The following is a 23019-nucleotide window of genomic DNA, read 5'->3' as shown; positions in this document are numbered from 1 at the left end:
CTCCCTTTAGCTGGCTTCTGTCCACTTTTTGTTAATTTTGGAAGAAGTGTTTCAAAGACACCATTTTACTGTTTTATAAAAGAATCTCTCAATAAACTTGTTATATTTTCATTATTTGATTCATTTTCCCTGCGTTATTAACCCCCTTCTCCACAGATATTTCCATTTATTCATTTCACTTGAAATGAATAAATTTGACTTCATTTTGGGACCATGTCTCTGTCTTGTCTCAGTAACCGAACTTGTGTTTATCAAGTAAAGGAGGTCTTAGTCAGATTTTCCTAAGATATTTCCTGGGGTGAAATTCCCCAGGTGGCGTTATTGGCACCTACACTCTCACCCCACCACATAAGCAATTACACTGGAGCCTTTCCCAAACAAAATCGAGGGACAATGTGCCGATAAAAAAAAAATCAGATGCTACTACTCTCTGAAGTGTGTTCTTTCATTTTGGGTTTTAGTGTGTTTCTCCACGCATCTCCCATTGACTTCAATACAGCTGTCACCACAGTCTAGCCCCAAAGCAATATTCGGTGATGTAATGAGCCTTCCTTCTTTGTCAGGTTCCTTGGGATTGCTGAAATTGTTTTACATGCACACACTTAGATCTAATTTTCCAATACACAGACCACACGTCAATTGCGACTGAGAGGATGAAGGAGAGTGACAGCAAACTTGTGCATATAATTTACAACAAAATACTCATATTTCCCATCAGATCACAACTGCAGTGACAGCAAGTTGAGAAACAGTCAGATATAACAATAAGAATGACTTATTAATGACTTAACGATAACAGTGATTCCTCCCAATCACAATCATTTTATAGCTGCATTATGTTGGTTTATTAAGTGAGTTTGACAGCTATTGGGCAGAAAGAAACCAAAACAAACTGACAGCAACAAGCTTTGACATACATACTGTCAGCTTCTGGCTAACATTTCCCCAGTGTTAATTAGATCCACCAAAAGCAACATGAGCTTCCCAATAGTCTTTGAAATGCCAGTCTAGTATTCACTGGTGTTTTAGCTCTGGTTTGGCCTGCAAAATCCTGGAGAGAGAAATCTTTATTTTAGACCTGATGGAAGTTTGCTACTACCATATTAGGTTTGAAAATACCAGTTGGCTGGATTGCACTGTTTCTTATTTGCCTTTTCTGGAGCACTAAGTCATATTGGATCTTTGTCCATGATTCAATTTTTTTTTTTTTTGGTGGGTGGATTTTACTTCTTTTTTCTTTTTAAAATTGTAAAAACATTGTTTGAAAAACTTCCAAAGAAGCATAATTCTTACATTTGCGTAGCTTATTAAAGTTTGTTTCCAAGTATGGAATGTTGCCCTTTGTGCCCGTTCGGGGGAAAGAAAAACAGACCATCCGTCAAGTAAGTGTATTTTTAAGCCCTTGGCCTCTGGGGGCACCAATGAGCCTGTTATAGTTAGTCACATGATAGTCCTGGTTACACTATTGGGGCTTTTCCATTGGCACTTTTGGCTGTGCCAAGCTGATTTGTGTTTGTTACCACTTTAACCATGCTGAGTTGAGCCATGCAGTTTTTTTTTTTGTTTGTTTGTTTTTTAGCTTTTAACTGAATCTCTGTGGATTGAAGTTTTGTTTCTCCCCTCCACTGATTGTATTTTCAGATATCTACTGTATTTTAGTCAGCTGTATCAGGAATGTTTATTTATTAAAAGCCAACATTTCATGATTTTGCTGCTCCAAAGTAAAAGCTTTAGATAACAAAATAATGGACTAATGGAGGAATTTATTGGAAATGAAACATATTTATTAGTGGTGGGACTCGATTAAAAAAATTTATCTAATTAATTAGAGGCTTTGTAATTAATCGCATATCAATATTTGACACGAGAAGCAACATTTTTCAATTTAAATGGATTATGGTATATGACTGAATCAATGAATAGACACATAAATGAGCTTACGCTTGCTTTTCAGTGTCATAAAGCTGATAAATTTTGTTTGAAATTGTCTTTCTGCATGGCAGTTCATAAGTTGGGTCAGACGACGCTATCTGTAGCACCGGTCACACCCCTGATCTTCTACCACCGAGAGTGGCCGACAGTCCACTGCAATCCACTTCACCAGTGCGTTTGTTAATTTGTCAGTCGTGGACTTGCTCATTTTGGCTCTGAACCCTGTCATCTTGTCGAGTGTGGATTGGCGACACTGCCTGCTCGAACTAGGAGCGTTGTCTGTGCTAGCTGCAACATGTTTGGCATTGAGGTGGTAGCGGAGGCTGGAAGTGCTCCGGTGATGGGCAAATTCTTTCTTGCACAGTTTGCACACAACTGTGCTTTTATCCAGGTTTCCACCCGGTAGTTTTTTAAAACTAAAATTTCCGCCCACCGAACCCAGCAACGACTTCTCATCCCATTTCTTGTGTTGTGTCCTGTGCATCAGTATTATGGGTTTGCCGGGAACTTGTGCAACGTTCCGCGCTGTTTGGAGTGCAAAAATAAATTGCGATTAAATGCGTTATTTTTTTTGTTGCGTTTATTTTTTCTGTAATTAATTAATCGTAATTAACGCGATAAAGTCCCAGCCCTAATATTTATCATCAATTTGGCGGAGCTTTATTAAAGGCTATTCTTTAATTATACTGCGGGTAGGAAGAGTATTTACAGCCACTCCTTTGACCACTACTAAAAGACAAGCACATCATCAGTTAAAGAAACACCTTCAAGCATGTAGCCTTGCTGGGCTGACGTGCCGAGTCAAACTAAATCAGTTTTGTATAGTATATTCTGAAACACATGTTACAAAATGTATATAGTTACCTGTTTCCCACAGGATTTTATAAGACTATGGTGGGTGGACTTCAGACCCCCTGAGAGGGTCCGGGGCATTCATCCCTGTTTGCACATTTTAAAAGTTAATTGCATCAACCTGGTTTACTTTGAGAGAGAAATTAAGAGCTATATCATAAATAACATGAACATAAATCAGAAATTGTAGAAAATAGGCTATAAAATGGAGAAAATAATAAAATATAACACTGAGCTTTAGCTCTGCTGCCTGGTGATTAGTCCATTCATCACAATTCACTATACTGCACAGCTTTAGCTATACAATATTAACAGAAGCCTCTAGGCAATAGTCAATGGCCAATATCAATGCATTGTTTTCCAATCTTGTATTAGTCCAGAGTTGTGACGAAAGCTTGACTAGATCATCATTATCTTGTTTTAAGATTATGTGCACCTACGCCTGTGAGCATTTATTTGTATTAAACAGTGAGTTGTAGTTCAGTAACACATTTTACAGGTACAAAGTGACAGAAGACAGCACTGGAAATGGCTGACGAAGAAAACAAAGACCAAGAAATACTGCCCAGCTATGTTAACAAGACAGACAGCCAGACTAAAGAGAGGTAGAAAGATAGCACATTAACTCAATGTTACTGTTATTTGCAACCACATTTACCTAATAGCTAATTCCTTATTCATAATTAATAGCTATTCCTGTAGTTCTGGGCGGCTGTAGCATGGCAAGATGTCAGCCAAGAGCGAATCAAATGAACCAAAACTGGCACAGAGATTTGTGCCACATCAGGTTTATTTGGTTCGCTGGTCGTTTGGTTTTTGGCTGACATCTGGCCATGCTATGGCCTGCCAGGAGCAGACTGCCCAAGTGCTATCATTCCACATGGTATGTGGGCCAGATGAATGTATCTGGTGTGGGCCAGATCTGGGCCTTTATGACATTTTACCAGGGTGGTTGATTCCTTTCAGCAGTGTAAACATGGAACTGATACAGGGTTACTCAACAGAGGCTGAAAATAGAGATTTCAGGGAAAGGAATTTGTTAATGAAAAATAAAAACAACAAAGATAACACCAGTGTTATTTTACAAACGCTGACTTGTAGTGTTCTGCAAGCTTTCTAGTGAGTCATCACTTACATTGCTCAAAGGCTTTGTACTTCAATGGCAGACCATAGTATGTGAGTTATTAATACTACTGTATTACAATTGTGTTTCTTCAACCATTGTTGGTTCCAGCTGATACCTTGGTTTAATCTGTAAAGTAGCCCCACAGTTTGTTTTAGAGTGATGATGTGTACTAATATAGCACTGACTATATTCACAGCTTTTGATATTTGTGTAACAACATTCTCTTATAATCCTTTAATCACAGTGTACAATATAAACATAAAAGAGATGGGTACACTTCACTAATCATAGGTAAATTTTCACATAGATGGTAAACTGATGGAAAGACTGAATCAGCAATTCACCTTAGGCTGAGATTTTGTAAAATGACAACCTTTTAAGGGGTGTTTTGTTCCAAACTGGCCAACCAACCAGCAACCAATGGAGACTCCCAGGAGTTACTATTGTGTGAGTCACAGGCACAGCAAGATGGTGTGTTGTTTCTTCAGATTTTGGAGCCAGCACAGCGCTGTGAAACTTCAACTTTTCAGTACAGACTATGGTTAGCTAGATAATGTCACTAAGCAACCGCCAGCTGTTAGTTACAATTTTGAGCCATTCTGTGTAAAAAGAGCACACACACCTCACGTAAAAATAAAAATCGATTTTCTTTGCTTTTAGAGCACATCTCCATCGATGGTTGCCTCCATGGAATCCAATCATTTCCTGATGATGGACACCTTGAAGGGCTTTATCCCGTATATACCATGGTCACTTGCCCAAAAAAAGGACCATAAATTTACATTTTCACGCGATTTGAAATCAAATGTTTGAGAGCGTTTGACTAATAGCTGGAACAATCTTTAGAATCCCATAAGGTTCTTTTGCAATGGAAAAATTGTTCACTACACCAGTAAATAAGACCTTAGATATTACTTGACAACAGGAGATAAACTAGTCCACTCAGCTTATTGAACCCTTCTGCTTAGCAGTTAGCCTGAAAGCTAATGTTATGCGAGCAAGATTCAATGTCAATAACATTGCTCATGATCGACAGTGTTGTCGTATGTTTATCAACAGGCCTAGCTAGCGAGCCATGTCGTTGACCACAAATGTATTATCAGATAAAGATTTTTACGAACAAATGACTGGCCATGTGTACTGTTGGCCACAGCCTGAAGTAGGAAGTTGAATAGGGAATGGGATGTGGGATGGTTGCTTGATATTAGTGAGTTCAGAGGGACAGTGAGGGCTACTTCCTGCGGTGTTCAGAGAATGATGCATTGAAGAACTTGGCAGTTTATGTTTCTGCAAACCACTGACAAGTTTACACCATATTGACATTCCGATAAAACGTGTCACATCACATTCACATTACATGTTTATGGCCTGATGTTCATATTGAGAGGTTGGAGGTGATGGCGGTGGCGTTACAGGAGAGAAAGCTGCGAAGTCAATCACTGTCTGTCTTGTGCAACAAAACTGGGTGCCTTTGTCTGGGAAGTCAGGGCATCTCCAGTCATGTTTTGTGGCAACAAACCCGGGTGTTTTCGGCCGGGATGTCACAGCATCTCCAGCATGTTTTGTGGCAACAAAACCTTATATTTTAGGCCCGAAAGTCACAGCATCTTGTGCCGAGTTTTGTGGCAACAAATCCTTGCTCATATGTTTGCTAATAGTAATTATGTGTGTACATGTAGTGGTGGTGAGGGGGTGGAAGGGGTGAATGGGTGTGTCTTACCAACCCCTGCCAGCCATGCCCATGTTGAGGCATTTTTTTAATTTTAAGGGTAGAGGCACTTTAGCCAAACCTCTGGAGTTTAGTTGCACTTTAATTTATTTCTAATGTTGAGGTGTCTGCAGCCAGCTGATGCCAATGCCACCCAGCTTAGATACCAGCTTTAGCACATTAATTTAGAACTGTGAACAGATAGTTTCACGGTAACTACTTGAGTCGTTCCATAAGTGGAATAAATTGACACCCTACAACCAATCACAATCGGGCACGCAGGCCATGGAATAAAATAATGTAAGCACTTAGGACCACTTTAGCTTATCAGGGCTTTCAAATAAATCTCAAGATCTTCTTCAGTGTGAGAAGGACGTGGAATATATAGCGTGGATGAGTTTGTTACACATTCTGCCCCCAAAGGTCTAGAATGAACTTGAATGCTCAAAGTGAAAAATGTCTATATTTCTTCCTCAGGGATGAATATTACCTTGTGAGATATTTCTTTAGTGTTCACCATATTGGCAGCAGAGAACAAGCGTCTGCGACAAGCTCTCTCCATCCAAGGAGTCATGGTTGGTCAGCATGAGCAAGCTGTACAGGAGGTCATGGAGGTTCTATGAGGACTTACTTACCAGCGTGTCTCAGCTCAGGTGGCCACCCAACTATCCTCCATATCACCTAATCCCAGCTCTTCACCACCTGCCTCTTCGCCCGCTCTCGCTCCAGTGGCACCCCATATTCTCCCTTGTGAACCATTCATCCCCATTTCTGCCAGGTACTCAGGAGAGTCAGATAAATGTTGACAGTGTATTCACCAGTGTTCGCTAGTCTTTGGTCAGCAGCCTAATACCTATTTCTCTGATAAAGCTAACATTGCTTTTATTATGACTTAGACTTGGGTTGATAGAGCGTCCCAGTGGGCAGTAGTCATTACTAAATTGAATACACCCGTGTGCCAATCCTATCTGTAGTTTGTTGCTGAGCTGTTTAAGATCTTTGACCACCCAGTTCAGGTTATAGAAACTGCCAAGCAACTTCTCACAATTTTGCTATAGATCTTTGGCAGACGCCACTCCAGTTCCGGCATTGGGTTAATCAGATTCCGGTTCGCAGTTGGCGGCCCAGCCAATATCAGACTCTGGTTCCCGTCATTGCTCTGCCTCCTGGGGGCATCTGCCCTTTGTCCTGACCTCCCGGTTGCTGCCCAGACTTGCTATACTACTCAGCCCCGACCTCCTGGTCGCCTACCTGACTTGCTCTGCCCATCGGCCTGACCTCCTGGTGGTCCCCCAGACATGCTCAGCCCCTCAGCTTGACCTCCTGGTCCCCTTGTGTTTCAACAATTTAAAGATTCAGAAAGTTATTGGCCTCTCTACCATCTCAAATAATGTAAGAAGAGGACATAGTCCTGATTTGTTGAACAGCCATCAACACTCCTCAGATCCTCCAAACATAAAAGCGGAAACGTGAGCTTCACCCTCTTTTGTCTTTTGCTCCTTATACACTCTTTGTCTTTTTGCTCTTTTAATTCTTGTCTTGTTAGTCGTGTTTTTCGTGCTGATCTTTTGTGTTTTTGTAGCATTTTGCTTTTGTCTTTTCAGTTTTGCGTGTGAGTGTTGATTTGGTTATTAGATTAACCTGGAGCGCACAATGTACTTCCAGTGCCACTGCTTAATATCATTGCAGGAAGTAGTGTGGCCTTTATGGAGAGGACACACACAACTTTAGTACAGGAGACCAGAGGTTGAATTCTCTGACAGACTTGCAATTAATGTTTTAGTTGCATGAACATTACCCTCACCCCTAATGATAGCCATAGTTTTTGACAGGACCTATACTCATCCCCTCAACTTAGCCAAAGCTGGCAGAGGATTTTGCAGAAACATCCAATATCAATATTGTATTTTACAGGCAACAAGACAGCTTCAACGCTAAAATGATTGTAAATTACTCTAAATGATAAGTGCACTGTACACTGTATTGTCCTCAATCCAGCAAGCCAACTACTCCTTCTTTTGCTGCCAGCAACTACAAACATGTCATACTGTGAAATGCTGATCCTGATTAGAACAAACCCTCTGTATTCTTGGCTGTACTAATCCCAAATTACAGCACATTACTTGATGGAAAGGTCAATTCTACAGCAGTGCTTCAGCAATCTGACAAGATCGCTCCCAGTTAGGCAGGGATAGGATGGATTAGCATGGAGGGTGTATGTGTATGTGTGTGTGTGTGTGTGTGTGTGTGTGTGGTTTGTAATTATTAATGTAGTAAGGATTATTGCATTGGTGATCGTGTTCACTTACATGGACTAACCCCGACTTCCTGAATGTTGTACATACTTACAATATTTTTCTTCTCAAGGTTTTTACATGAGCCATGGGATGCAATTTATTCTCCCTGTTATCATGAATTAACCAACAGAACATTCTTGCCTCTTTGCAATTACTGCTGGCTTTTAATACAGGGAGCAGAAAATGATGATCCAGACAAGTCTGTGATAACAAAAATGGGAAAATCAGGAACATATTTTAATGCCAGTATCCTGTTTAAAATTGGAGTGAGCCTGAACTCTTAACAAAGATTCTCATTCAAGGTAAATGAGATTTTGCATGTTTTTCTTTTTCAATTGTTTTTTATGCATCTTTTTTTTTTTTTTTCAAAAATGTTCTCAGTGTGACAGTTGACAAGCAGAAGACAAATTAGGCTTATTAGACAGGTGTGACAAAATAAATAGACATTGACACAAGAGATTTGTGTCTCATACGTGTTTGTGTGCATGTATAAAAGTTTGCTGTGTAAGTACATATTAGCGTGTATTCATATTTTCCTAGCTGTGACTAGAGCAATGTGAAAATACTTATATTCTTTTTCAGTTTTGAGGCTTGCATGTGTCGAGCCCAAACCAGATTATGCCTGGCCATGTAAAGGAGGGACCTCATTGCAGCACAGGGGCTCTCGTGATCGGGGATCAATACAGTATTTCTGATTCTGATTCTGATGATGTATAACAAATGAAGGCTTGTGAGGAGGCCAGGGTGAGGACAAAAAGCTAATCTTCCACTGCAGAGCGAGGGGGCCCTCTGGACTAATCTGCCCGATCACTAATTATAGGGATGACAAGATGCTGTTTGTGGTGGGATGATAGGATGACACCCTGAGGCAAATGAATACACATTTATAATTTACATACATAAAGTCCAATTTGTTGTAGTGTAGAATTATATTGGTCACACTAGTATTTTAGTTGCCTTATGGTATACTTGAAACATTTTTGTCATGATCCTGGTTTTGTGATTCTGTTATTTCCCTACTTCCATGTGTCATGTGTTGCTTTTCAGTGTTTTTCTGTTCCTTTCCCTGACCTGTCCTTTCCCCGTCTCACTCCACCTGCACCTCATCCCCTCGTTAGTGTGCGTGTGTGTGTGTATGTGTGTGTGTGTGGGTGGTTGGGTGTGCGTGTGTTTAGTTGTTGTGCTCCCTCTTGTCTTTGTCAGATTGTTCTGTTTTCTCCTGAGTTTCTCCTGTGTGTTGTGCCGTGTTTCACTTGAGCCTGTTTCCTCAGTGTCCTCCAGTGTCTCCCCGCTTCTCCCCTTGGTATGTGTTCTGGTTTTTGTTCCTGGCTTTATGTCTCCTCTTAGCTCTTGTGATGTCTGGTTTGAACTTTGCTCTTGGTTTGTACTTTGTTCAGCCTTTTGTGTTGCTGATTTGTTTTTTAGTGTTTGCTCTTCTTGGTTTTTGTTGGATTTTTGGTTATTTCAGCTTAAGTATTAAAGCTTGCCTTTTGTTTCTCAAATCCTGCCTGTCTCCCATGTGTTTCAGGTTTACACCTGCCATTGCCATCGGTTCCCAGTTGACGGCCCGGCCGACACCTGCCATTGGTTCCCAGTCAGCGGCCCAGCGGACTCCTGTTCCTGCTCCTCCGTCGGCTGCCCGACCAACTCTTGTTCCTGCTCCTCCATCGATGGCCCAGCCAACTCCTGTTCCTAGCCGACTCCTGCCAGCGGTTCCCTGTCGCCAGCCCGGCCAACACCTGCCAGCAGTTCCCAGTGGGCGTCCTGGCCGACCAACCTCAGTGTTTCTCCACCGGCGGTCCGGCCGACCAACCCCAGTGTTTCTCCATCGGCGGTCCCCAGTCCCAGTATGGTTTGTACTTTCTTTAGCCTTTTGTGTTGCTACCCTGTATTTTGGTGTTTGCTCTTCTTTGTTTTTGTTGGATACTTGGTTTTTGGTTATTTCAGCTTTAGTATTAAGTCTCGCCTTTCGTTTCTCAAATCCTGCCTGACTCCTGTGTGTTTCTGCATTTGGATCCTCACCTTTTCTCAAAATTCTGACAATTTTGGCTAATAACTCATGAACCATAGCAAGTAGAAGAGAGATTTTTGTATAGTTCGTTCCATGGGTGAAGCTGAATCGACCGATGTGGGTCACGCACATTTGGACCTGGAAAAATAGCTGAAATTTGATATACATGTACACATTATACTATATTTTGTCTGTCAGATTTTGACACCAAGTAATGTGACTTCTGCTTCTACAAATAGCAATGTTTCCATCTTCCATCAAGTTATAGAGCACACAATATTTGACAATTTGACTGCTAGTGATGGCACATGCATAGTATGTGATGTCAGTTTATTTATTTTTTTCTGTGACATCTGGCCACAAAATTTTTGTCTGTTTTGTTTTTTTAATATCATTTGAAACTAAATGATATGAAACTAAGACACCTTTTGGAGATTTTTACAGTGGAATATGACAGAAAGGGGTTAATGTTATTATGTATGAATACAGTTAACATCCTAGGGCACTTCAGTCTAAAGGTCAGCATTTATCAGCCTCTATAAATCTGCTGCTGTGGCTTCCTGCCTCTGGTATCCTCTGTCAGTAGGAGAGGATTTAGTAAGACAATTACACAGGAACTATAGCCTCTGTCTTATTGCCTCTTATTGCCCCTCAAAGGCTCAGAAAAATGCTGGCCTCACCTCAGGAACTGCAGAGGAAATTAAATCAAGGCGACTCAGTGATAAATAGAAAAAAAAAATTTGGCGTGAGCAGCATTATCAAGGAGATCTGCCTAGATGTGAAGCTGCTGTGATTCATTGCTACCTGGTTCCTAAAGAAATCCAAGCAGCTTGTGTCACACTGAAGACTTTTCCAATAAATATCTTCAGGGGATTAATCATGCATGAATAGAAGCCTGAATTTTGATTGACAGAACATAGAGGTTATAAAGAAAATAACAAGGTGGTATATAGGTTCACATCTAACTAGCACATTTATCTTTATATGTTTTACTTTACCACTTGGCTACTGGTATGCTGGTACTCCTGAGTCTGGAGTAAGAGAGACCAGGTGTTGGAGTGTGAAAGTACGATGAGGCTGTACTTCAGTGAAGCACAGTCATAGGAATAGTCTTGCATTCACTAACCCAAAGGAATCTTTAGACACAACTTTCCTCCAAGTCTTTTTTCATTTTCATGTCTTTTTCCCTGCTTCCCTTTGACCTATTGCCTCACTTCATCTCCTCTTATTTCATCATCCCTTCTCCCCTTTCCTTTTCCTGCTTTGCCTTTCATGTCCCCTCCTTTCCTCTCATCCCTTTTGCTCTCTCAACTCTCATCAGCTGCCAAACACTCCCATCCAATCCTATTTTTCCACTTCTACTCTCCACAGTTTCTCACATTTTCCTTTGCTTAGCCTTCTGAGGTGGCAGTAGCTTGGTCTCTGGTGATTTGGCTTGGGAACTGAAGGGTGGTAAGTTTAAGTCAAGCATGGACCAGTCAGTACAGAGTGTGGACTGGTCGCCCGAGAGAGATTCTAACATCTCTCCACAACAACTGCATGTAATGAGTCCCATGTGTGTATTTCAGGCCTATCTGAGTGTGTATAATAACAATGGAGTGAGAAATGTAAGTTCCCCCAAGGAGAACACCCACAGTAACTGGAGGTTCAGACCAAAACAGAACTGTGTTAAAAAGAAAAAAAAAATGCAAGCGGTGACAATGGTAGGGGTATGTAGCTACAGGTACCAATAAGTTATAATGCAGTAAGTTGGGCATAATGAATCCATTAGAAAGAAGGCTCTTCAGCCAAAAGGTAAAAATTAAAGAGAAAGGTTGTTTTGTCTCCCCAATGTACAAGTCTGTGCAGTCCTGGCTGCATTGAACAGCATAAACTACATTACTCTGTTTATGTCTGGGTGTTTTGTCCTGAGGATGCACAAGTTTCTGCCTCAGTGTGTTGGTAGGTTTGAAGTGAACCGGGATATGATGTTTATTGAAGATCCTCCTGAGTTTCTCAGATGTTCCCGCGACATAAGGAATGAAGATGTTGTTACTTTTTCTTGTCTCCTCCTCTCTGTCTGCTCTGGATCTTTTAGAGGTTTTGACAAAGGTCCAGTTTGGGTAGCCACAGGTTTTAAGTGCTCCCCTGATGTGCTTCTGTTCCTTCTCCTTCCCCTCTTTCTTTGTGGGCACGGTCTCAGCCCGATGGTTTAAGGTTCTGATGACCCCCAGCTTGTGCTATAGTGGGTGATGAGTCGAACAGCAAATATTGATCTGAGTGTGTAGCTTTTCTGTACACCTCAATGTTGAGGCTTCTGTCTTCTTCAGTGTGCACTTGACAGTCAAAGAAGGGCAGACTGTCCCCTCTGACATTTTACCATGTGAACTTGATGTAATTGTCCACAGCATTTATATGTTCTGTGAAGGCTTCCACTTCCCCAGTTCATACCTGAACCAGTGACTAGGAGCAGTTCCTGTGAAGGTAATCAAGACTCTGCGCTTAACTTCTTCCATGTAGAGGTTGGCCACTATTGGGGACACCGGTGAGCCCAGGGCACAGCCGTGCTTCTGTCTGTAGAAATATTCACTGTACTGGAAGTAGGTGCTCGTCAGACAGACATCAAGTAAGGCACAAATATGATCTGGGGTGAGGTTGGTTCTGCTGGACAGTGTGTCGTCTTGTAGCAGGCGTTTCTTCACCATCTTTACTGCTTCTTGAGTGGGAGTGCATGTAAAATGTGAGGTGATCATTGCAACATCTGAAGTTGATTTATTGCAATCATAACTTCATTTATAACTGAACTCCCAGATCTCATTGATGCATGTGGTGTTTGATTGACAGGTTAAATGCAGCATTTATTTATGAGTAACGGTTTTATATTAAAAAGTTAAATTGTATTTAATTCCCATCAAATTATATTTTAATTAAAAAAGTTAACGTTTTTAAGTGACCACTAGTTTTCAATGAATTTTTATAACATGCCATGGTGCTTATACATTTTAAGTATAGTCTCAAGATAGCACCTGTGGAGCTGATCATATAATACAGCTGCGATCAATAAACTGGACTTATTTTTGCTTTGTCAGACACCTGTGATCATGAAATAGTGATTTGATGAATGTATCTGTCCTGCACTGCAGAAATGACTGTTCATCTTATGTCACAGGTGGTCTTATTCAAGAGCTATTTAATGCTCAGTCACTTGTCTGATTAGAGAAACAGAAAAAAATAAACAAGAACAACTCATTTGTGAGGCCCGCTTCATAAAGAAATATAACAGACTCAGCAGAGTAACCAGGCTGCTACACTTGAGGGTTTTGCAAATCAAAAGAGGTGAAAGGACATTTAGTAATTTTTATATTCAGTTGCTAAAAATTACATGTAAACACTAGTGTGTTGATATTTAGCAGCCATATTGTGAATGTAGTTTCATCCTCATTCCAAAGCTCCCCCATTCTTTTCCTAACCTCATTTCTATTTCCTATTTCTGACTCAGCTTTCCTCTCTGCTCCTCTCTCCTCTTCTATACCATTCTTTATTCACCTTACCTCACCTGTGCTCATTCTATGAGCAGAATAGCTCTCCCCATCACTCAATGTCGATGCACACTATATGAGTTTCTGTGCACCTGTGTGTGTGTGTGTGTGTGTGTGTGTGTGTGTGTATTTTCAAAGTGGGTGCCGGGCCTGCACTTCAACCTCCCTGTTGTTATGCTCAGAGCAATCAATAGAAAGCAAGGCTTCATCTGAGTGAGAAAAAACGTAGCTCAGCTGTCACAGCACCCTACAAAACAATGACTCAGTATGCCCTGGGGAGCTCCGAGTGTGTTTGTGTGTGTGTGTGTGTGTGAGTGTTTGTGTACACCCTGCTTTGGCTTCATGTGTGCTTTTTTGCACCTAAAGCACATCTGTTTCCACCTTCAGTGAGCCAGCCACATAACATAACCCTCACACACTAACACACACACATGCAAAGACACACATGCACACTGAAACTCCCCGGGGTCTTAGTCCCAGCTCAAGTCCTCACCTTCATAAAGAGTGCAGTGTCAATGTCACGCAATGTCACTGTCAGAGCAGATTAGATCAGCCTCATTGCATTCATGCATCCCAACTGGCCACTGGACAGGCTAACCATGGGCCACTCACCATGGCACTGTGTATGCCTACACACACAGAAACTTAAGGGTGTGAGCAGTAGCATGATGACAATTCTCCTGCTCCTGGCTTGATCTTCTGTCTAGACAGTCTAAATGTAACTTCCTGCGAGGGTTGTGTTATCCTCTGCCTGCCTCAGGGATCACCAACTTCATGCCCCCATGTTTGAAAAAGCCTGTCCTATTTTATTTCAGTCCTTGTTGAACTGTCATGTTCAATATTTCTGTGGTGGGAACCTAAACAATCTAAACATATAGCAACAAATCTCTGTCTGTCTGTATGTATATTATTTGCATATCTAGAGAACAATCTATTGGATCTATTTCACACTTGGAAAGTTTCTTGATAAGGACCAAAGGAATTGCAGTGTGGAATTTGGTGGAATTTGGACATGTGACAAGCTCAATATTAATACATTTTGAATAAACAGTGAACACTGCTCTGTACATCAACAGGGGCATGGCTTCATGACTCTGCAGACAGAAGCTGGGCTCACATGTGGTCCCTCTCATCTGATCACATGGGGAAGCAGACGTAAACAGAATGGAGGTTATCCTGGTGCAACAACTAGCTATAATAACATGTTGCAGTGAGAAAAAAACAAAAGCAGAAGGTTAAATGGATGAGTTGGCTTTATATTCTTCAGTGAGAACTGGAGGTGAGATTTTAAGTTTCTGTCAACAGTTGAATGCTAGCTAACATTAGCCTCAAGGGCTAGCATGATTGCCATTGCTTGTTTTTAAGCAGGAGGGCTCTGCTTTTAAAAAGTGAGCAAATCATTCTCTAAATATACAGTGCATGTCCCAATTTGTAACCATTTGAAAAAAATGTGTATGACATGACGTGTCGTATGTTGTAGTCCAAACATACAGTGTGAAAGGGGTTGACATATTAAACATCATACAAATACAGGTAGCAGCCGGAAGATATAAGGGAGGATGTCCTCACTGACAATCTGGCACTTAAGAAAGTGAAAATTGGGGAAGTGGCACTTTAGCAACATGACTCTAACTGTATAGTGGAGCTCTTCTTCGTGAGTAAAATGAAATAGTTTTAGTTAAGTCGGACTTGGATTGAGTTATTTTAAATCTGAGAATTTCATCGCTCTGTGTTATATCTCCTTTTGTCCACCTGCTCTACTGTAATTTTCACAGTGTGACTTGAAAAACACATTTTTAAAAGTTTATTGTGATGTCAGTGAAATTGGTGGTGGCAGCTGTGAAATCAGGTGTTTCTGGTGGCATATCCTGACTACAGCAAACAGGTTTCTTGTTAAACTGACATTTGAGAAATCAGCTTGACTGGAGAAAATGGACTATAAACGCACTGAGCGAGTGAAGGAAGCAGAGATGCCTTGTGCTAAAAAAATAACACACCTCTACTAATGTTGGTTGTAAATAGCCATGTCATATTCTGTATTTATTTTTTATATTTTGATCCTAGGGAGACTGTTGTTAGACAGAAACCCTGAATGATTCATGACATGTGACCTCAATGATATGGCATGTGACATCAAGGTGAGGACAACAGATGGTGTTTAGAATGCTTTTGACTAACTGATGTCTTGAAGGAGAAACATCTTCAAGACTGAAACACTAAGTCTAGCTGATTTTAACTTCCAGGAAACATCTCCTCTCAATTAATTTCCAACAAGCAGATCCAATACACTCTAGGCCTCACCCTGAACTCTGAGTTGAATAATCCTGTTATAATAATAATTATAATTATAGTTATAATTACAGTTATTATAATTTTTAGGTTCCAGGACAGCTAACCTGAGTTCATTCAGTCAACTCTGAGTAAAAGCCCTACATGGTGAATGAAAAAAGGTCAATGGAGCTCCAAAACCATGATTTACATGTCATGACGACAGGTAAATAAGTAGCCAGTTGAATACAGTGGAGCAAGAAATATTAATGCCTGCCCATGTGTACTACTATGACATTTAAATAACAGTTTGTTCACTCACTTGCTCAAATTTAGGAACAGGTTTTGAATGACATTTCTCTTGAGTTCAGTATATTCAATGCCCAGTGTTGGAGCATGTCTATGACAGAAGCAGTAAATTAGGGACAGGACCTTATGTCAGGTGTTGTTCAGCCATAGATAAATTTATGTTGAACATTGATGAAGGAATCTATTAATTACACAGCAGCCTACTGGACCATTTCTGTGCTGTTATGAATTAATACAGAGTCTCTGAAACCAGCATGCACAGGGATAGAGATTTTTCACTTCATATTTCTAGCTCAAATTATAAGGTGGCGATATTGCTTGTGAAAAAAAATAAGCATATCGTGTCATACACTGCTTATTTGGACCCATTTAGTTTGTGATGCTTTACGGTTGTTAAGAGACTACAGCTGTTGTTAAACCTCTTCACTTTGTCAGTAGTGACTGAACAGTGTCAATTCCAGCCAATATAGAGACTGCCAAGTAATCAAAAATTGGCACTAAAGGCTTAGTCAGATTCTTTAAATCATTGCATTTCATACAGTATTTCATCTCGGCAAACCGTCTTATATGACAACATGAAAAATGGATGGCTTTGTTATACAGTAGTATAGTATAATATATGTGTGGCCATATGCTTCTAAAACAGCATTTTTTGTGTTAACACTGAGTCAAATGATGTCAAAGGGGTCAGTTATAGTACTGAGCCCCTGAAGAATCATCACCTAAATCAGTAGTTCCACTCAGCTCTACAGAACTTTATGGCCTCTTTAAAATCATCGTTTTGCTTTAACAGCCTGCAATTCACTGTGTAGTTCTGTCCCATTGCCATCTGTTAATACATAACAAAGGTATTGTATCCGATCATATTTGCCTAATGAGCTATTTGCAGTTCCTGTTTGCAGTGTACCCATGGATATACAGCCAACACTGAATTACTTTGATACTAATGAGAACTTAAAAAGTGTATGACTCACTTATGACAAAGAGTGTGATTTTTGATGTCAAATCCAACAGTCCAGTTAAAGTACCTTTATTAAGCTGTGCATCAACTACAATATATAACTTGTCTTTGTTTGTAGAACACCAGCATCCATCTGTCCCTTAAACATCATGCAGTCTCTTCACCACACGTCTCTTTTGTGCCTGCTTTAACTGCCCTGCATCTCCTTTTGGGGTGTGCCTCACAGTTTGACCTCTGCCGTGCATAATTATGATTTGTTTGACTGGGTGAACTGCCATCCCATTGCCAACTTTTAACATTGTTCCTGACAGAACATTAAGTTCATGACCTTTGTTTTATTTAGTGGATGCGTATTTGATGAACAGTCCATCTTTATGGGAAAAATTACCATATCAGAAGGCTGTGAAACCACTTCATTATGACCTATATTTTTGTGTCTTTGCTTTTATATGTGTTGATCGGTTATCTAGAACATACAGTAATCTGCTCCGGAGCACATAAGTTGTCCAGCATAAGTTACCATGACAAAGTACCCCAGTAAGAAGAACCCCTGTCAGAGCCCTGAAACCCAGAGCCAACCCAAAAGTTTTCCTGCTACCCCCAAATCCTGCTGTAATAAATGATTCTGCAGTCGTGTAGAATTTAAATAATGTACTAGGTAAAATATATTTTACATAATTGTGTGCCTCTCCATCCATTTTGCTCATCTTGCAAATACTGTTAGCTGCTTGAAAAAGGTAAGGAAAATAATTTGGTTTCACTTGAAAACTCTTCCCTAAATGTATTTTTAAGTTTATTTTTAGTTATTTTTAGGTTGCTAGATGGCTAATGTATTTTTCAACATTTTGACGACTGTATATGTATGTATATATATATGTATGTATATATGTATGTGTATATATGTATGTGTATATATATATATATATATATATATATATATATATATATATATATACATATACACACATATATGTATATATATATATATATGCATATATATATATATATATGTGTGTGTATATGTGTATATATATATATATGTGTATATATATATATATATATATATATATATGTATATATATATATATATATGTGTGTGTGTATATATATATATGTATATATGTGTGTGTATGTATATATATATATATGTGTGTGTATATATATATGTGTATATATATATGTATATATGTGTGTGTATGTATGTATGTATATATATATATATATATGTGTGTGTATATATATATATATATATATATATATATATATATATATATATATATATATATATATACAGTATATGTATGTATGTATGTATATTCAGTTTCATTCAGGAGGTATCACCGGAAGTATAGCCAGCGTCTTATTTTATGAACTGCACCAGCTGCACTTCTCTTAGTTTCCCTTAGTTATTTACTTAATGAAAAGTTGATGTATTGTTTTTGTTACATTTTAGGGTTTTATTTATTTCATGCATATTACTGTTATTGCTGTTTCAGCTCTAGAGGAAGCATGAATTGCATTAATTCTCTATGTTGATGATTTCGAGGTTTACAAATCATTAGGAAACCTTACGGAAAAAAATCAAAGAAGCTTTTCACTTTTCATTATAAACATAGCACAAAAAGTAAGCAAAGATTATTTCTTTGTTGTAACAATGCTTCTTGGCAATAAATCTTATACCGTTGTGAAAGTCTGTTTATTTTCCTTTTAAATGGTGCCACATTTTTAAGGAACATGCATTTGTGGGATGAGCAATAGAGCTGAGTATGTGGGTTGCGCCCATGAAAAATGTGCCAAATCTTCTCTGCCAAACAGCTTATTGTGCTATTGACTCTTGTTTGGTGGATTGGATGATTGAAGTCTGAAGAAACAAGCTATATTGGCAATTTAACAATTTATTAATTTAAAAAACAGGAGCCTCAGTCGCGTGTGGAAGAACCATACACAGCGATCCAACTGTCGTAGGGTCAAAGTGTGGAGAAGACGCGAAGAACACTATGCTGATTGCTGCACCGATAGAATAACATCTTTTGGTGGAGGCAGTGTGATGATGTCGGGCAGCATCTCCCTCACTGGAAAAACGAGGCTTGTCATCATTGGAGGCAACCTCAATGCAGACAGATATCGAGATGAGATTCTGCAACCAGTGGCAATCCCATATCTCCACAGTCTGGGCCCCGATCTCTATCCTCCAAGATGACAACACTCGCCACCACAGAGCGGGGTTTCTCACAGACTACCTCCAGAATTTGGGAGTGGAGAGGATGGAATGGCCTGCCAGCAGTCCTGACCTCAACCCTGTTGAACACTTGTGGGATCAGCTTGGGCGTGCTGTTCGTGCCAGAGTGACCAACACAACCACAAAGGCTGACTTGTGACAAATGCTGCTTGAAGAATGGGATGCCATCCCCCAGCAGTGTGTGACCAGGCTGGTGACCAGCATGAGGAGGAGGTGCCAGGCTGTTGTGGCTGTGTATGGTTCTTCCACATGCTACTGAGGCTCCTGTTTGTTAAATTAATAAATTGTTAAATTGCCAACATGTCCTGTTTCTTCAGACTTCAACCATCCAATCCACCAAAAAAGAGTCAATAGCAGAATAAGCTGTTTGGTAGAGAATATAGAGAAGACATTTTTCATGGGCGCAACCCACATACTCAGCTCTGCTGCTCATCCCACAAATACATGTTCCTTACAAATGTGGCACCGTTTAAAAGGGAAATAAAAAGGCTTTCCAAAGGTATAAGATTTATTGCCAAGAAGCATTGTTACAACAAAGAAATAATCTACCAAACACAAATTTCCTTACTTTTTGTGCTATGTTTACTTGGCCATTCTCCGCAGATTTGGCTACAAAATCATTTTGGAGCCTCTCTTGAAAGATCTGTCTGTCTTGGAACAAGGAGTTTTCTTTGTCTGTGCTGGACAGAACAATAAAGGAACAATATATTGTGTGGCAGTAGACAAGCTTGGTGTGCACTCTCTCAGTGGACCATACATTTGCAGGTTTTGCTTAGGACCACAGTCTGAATACTAAAAAAGAAGTACACTATGGAGAAATTCCTCCTCAAACAGATGAAGCCCATAACTTGCATCTCAACAAAGTAGAGGAGGACTTTCAGTTTATTCAGTCCTGAAAATGAGGACAGTGTGTTTATTTAGTTTGTTTAGGCATATAAAATGGGAAAAAGATATTTCTCTTCTGATTAAAATGTTATTCCCCCAAACTACATAGTGCACCTTTAATGAGTAGGCTTACTTTTACTTTTGTGGTATTTTTAAGATGGCCCTTGCATAAAAGTGAGATGTCTATTCAGTAGAAAGACACAGATATTTTTTAAATTGTTATGCTACATAACCAGAGAAAACAGAGAGCTATTAAATAATACGTGTAGAATACAGAGACACTTTATGTAATTTTGTGTTTTCAATCACAAACCTGGCACAAACTGACTTTGACAATAGCATTTGTAAAGGAAATACTATGAGTAAAATGTATTTAGTAAGCAAATAACTGATTTACTTGAATCACTGATATGCCAGAAGTTGGTCCACCATGACTACTCCAGGATCAACTTTCCTCATATTTTCAATAACAAAAATCATAATAAGAAAGTGACAAAACCAACATATGCAATAACAGTGTCGCAAGTCTTGCAAACAAAGGAGAGGCCTGTAAGGAAACCCAGAAGCCTTACTACGAGGCACTCCTAAACCAGCATGAGTTTTCAAGAACAAAGGAACTGGGCCAACGCCCAAAGGTCTGGCAAACTGTCCCCAAACTTTGATCCGCTCCCTATTGGGCCAAAGTTGCCGCAGGCCATAAAACTCCGGCCAGATGGCCCTGAAGTCACTCAGGGCATAAAGGTCAGGGAGCCCCGCTGCCCGTCGCATTTCCAAGGCAACGCGATGCTGTGAAGAAGCTCCTTCTCCTCTTATTATATTTATTTGCCTTTAATGACTGCCTACCTGTTGTCAAACCAAGTACACTGCCTTTTTACCTTAACAACCCTGCCTCTGCATTTGGCTTTGTGTCCAGAAAAACGATAGAGAAAAATCTGCTCGTTGCTTGACTTGAATCCTGAATTTCTGTATTTGGTGACTCCTAGTGGTAGTGTCAAAAATGTGCTGCGGCAGGAAGCATTGCACCTGCCCAAAGAACATTTATGTGTTCAGAATAATTCGAAAAATGCAATCATCAGATAACAATTCTTCATGTAAGGACATTATCATATATGTCCTTTCTACAACTGTATGTAACTGTCTACAACTTTAAATACTGCACAAACACACTGCAGCATCTTAAGCACTGCTGGCACTAACCACTGTAAATCACAGGCACAAGAAACAGAGTCTCCATTTTTTTTTTGGAGTAATTATTTCAACAAGACATAATCAGGTAAACCTTTAAAATGTCATAAATAAATAAATTGATTAATTAATAAAATCTAATAAAATGCATTATCAAGCACCAAGAAGTACATGCAGTAGTGCAGAAGTACATGAAAACAAAGTAAAACTACATTGTAAGAAAAGCCATAAACATAGCTTACCTTTCCAACGTACTGAGGTTCAGGTCCGATGTGTTCCTCTAGAACAAAGAACTGGTTCCAGATCCAGCCTCTCTTGGGTCGATGGTGAAAATCGTTGTCTGTGTCAGACAACTTGGTCTGGTTCCTCTGTGTTCTGGAGTTTGAGCTGGTGATCTTGGAGTGGGATTTGGCATTCATAATTGTTTGTGAAGAAGGTCTGAGTTTGGAAAAGGATTGAGGATTTGATAGTGAAGCTGGGCTGGCACTGTAGTAAGTGCTGGGGTTCATTGTACTAGATGAGTTGGACCTTTGATAAAGACTGGATTGTGAAGGTAATTTAGTGTTGGGGACCAACTCAGAATTGGTCTTAGGCCTGGTCGCTACCTTAGAGTTGGAGAGTGGCTTGGGCTTGGGCTGTGACAGTGGGCCAATCCTTGTTTTTGGATTGATTTTGGGGTTGGTTTTTGAAGACTGGTTTAAATTGTTGGAGGTATTTGTCGCTTCTTGATTAGAATTTGATTGGTATGCCAACCCTTGCCTTGAATTAGAACTCTGTTTGGACAAATGCTGTAGCTTGACTTTAGTGTTTGAGCTTGATGTGGCTTGGGAGATTGTCAATGGAAAGTTTGAGTTGAACCTATGGTTGTCAGTTAGATAGAGCATGGTGTCAAGCCTTGGCTTTAACTGAAACTTGTTCCGGAATTTCTGGCTGGGCTTCAGTGGAGACATACGTTTTTGAGGACTAGAATTTGGGAGTGGTGTTGGTTCAGGCAATGACTTGACCCAGGGATTAGGGTATAGGTTAGGGATGGGGTTAGTGTTAGGGCTCAGATTGACCTGGGTCCCATAACAACTCTGGGAGACAACACATAGGAAGACCACCAGGGGACACAGACAGGAAACTGCAGCCACGCCAGCTGGAACTCTCATTGTAAAGAAAGGATAGTCCGAAAATGTCTTCCCCTCTCACTTCCAATCTGTCATACCACCGTGGGCATACACAAACAATCGTACACAACCACAGACACACTCAAACACACAGGTTTACAGTCCTTTTCACAGAGCAGGTTAGCCAGTAGAGTCCACATGCTGCAGCCCAAGGAAGCATTTCATGTAGTTCCCTCAGAAAAATTAAAAATAACTCCATAATCTTGTTCACTATGTTTGTGTGGATGTTAGATGTTCCTTAATATGTGGCGATGTTCGTCCTCCCGACATTGTTCCCACATCTGAGACCCATTGAGATGATTAATTTACATGCAAGTATGTACAATTAGTCCATACACTTGTAGTGACGTCCATGGCAAACATTTGTCATATCCACTATGGCCAGAAATCCTTATTCGTCATGTTGAAAGCAGAATCATCTGATTTTTGGGTCATAAGCACTGCAAGTCCTGAAACAGAGAAGATGAAATACATGATCAAAGGTTAAAAAAAAAACAATCTATTAAAGTACCAACAAACTAAAGAGAACAAAATAAACAAAGCCACAGTACAAAATTGC

General features: G+C 40.0%; 1 protein-coding gene across 1 annotated transcript in view; it reads right to left on the bottom strand.

The window, feature by feature from the left end:
- LOC141016475 (cadherin-18-like) overlaps positions 1-21800 on the bottom strand; it is a 165690-nt gene extending 143890 nt beyond the window's left edge. Inside the window, exon 1 of the mRNA XM_073490861.1 lies at positions 21534-21800. Coding sequence (XP_073346962.1) covers positions 21534-21800 — 267 coding nt within the window. The remainder of the gene's footprint in view (positions 1-21533) is intronic.
- Positions 21801-23019: the final 1219 nt, after the last annotated feature.

This window comes from Pagrus major, chromosome 21 (assembly GCF_040436345.1).
Source record: "Pagrus major chromosome 21, Pma_NU_1.0".
Lineage (NCBI taxonomy): Eukaryota > Metazoa > Chordata > Actinopteri > Spariformes > Sparidae > Pagrus > Pagrus major.
This window is presented reverse-complemented; position numbering and strand designations above follow the sequence as displayed.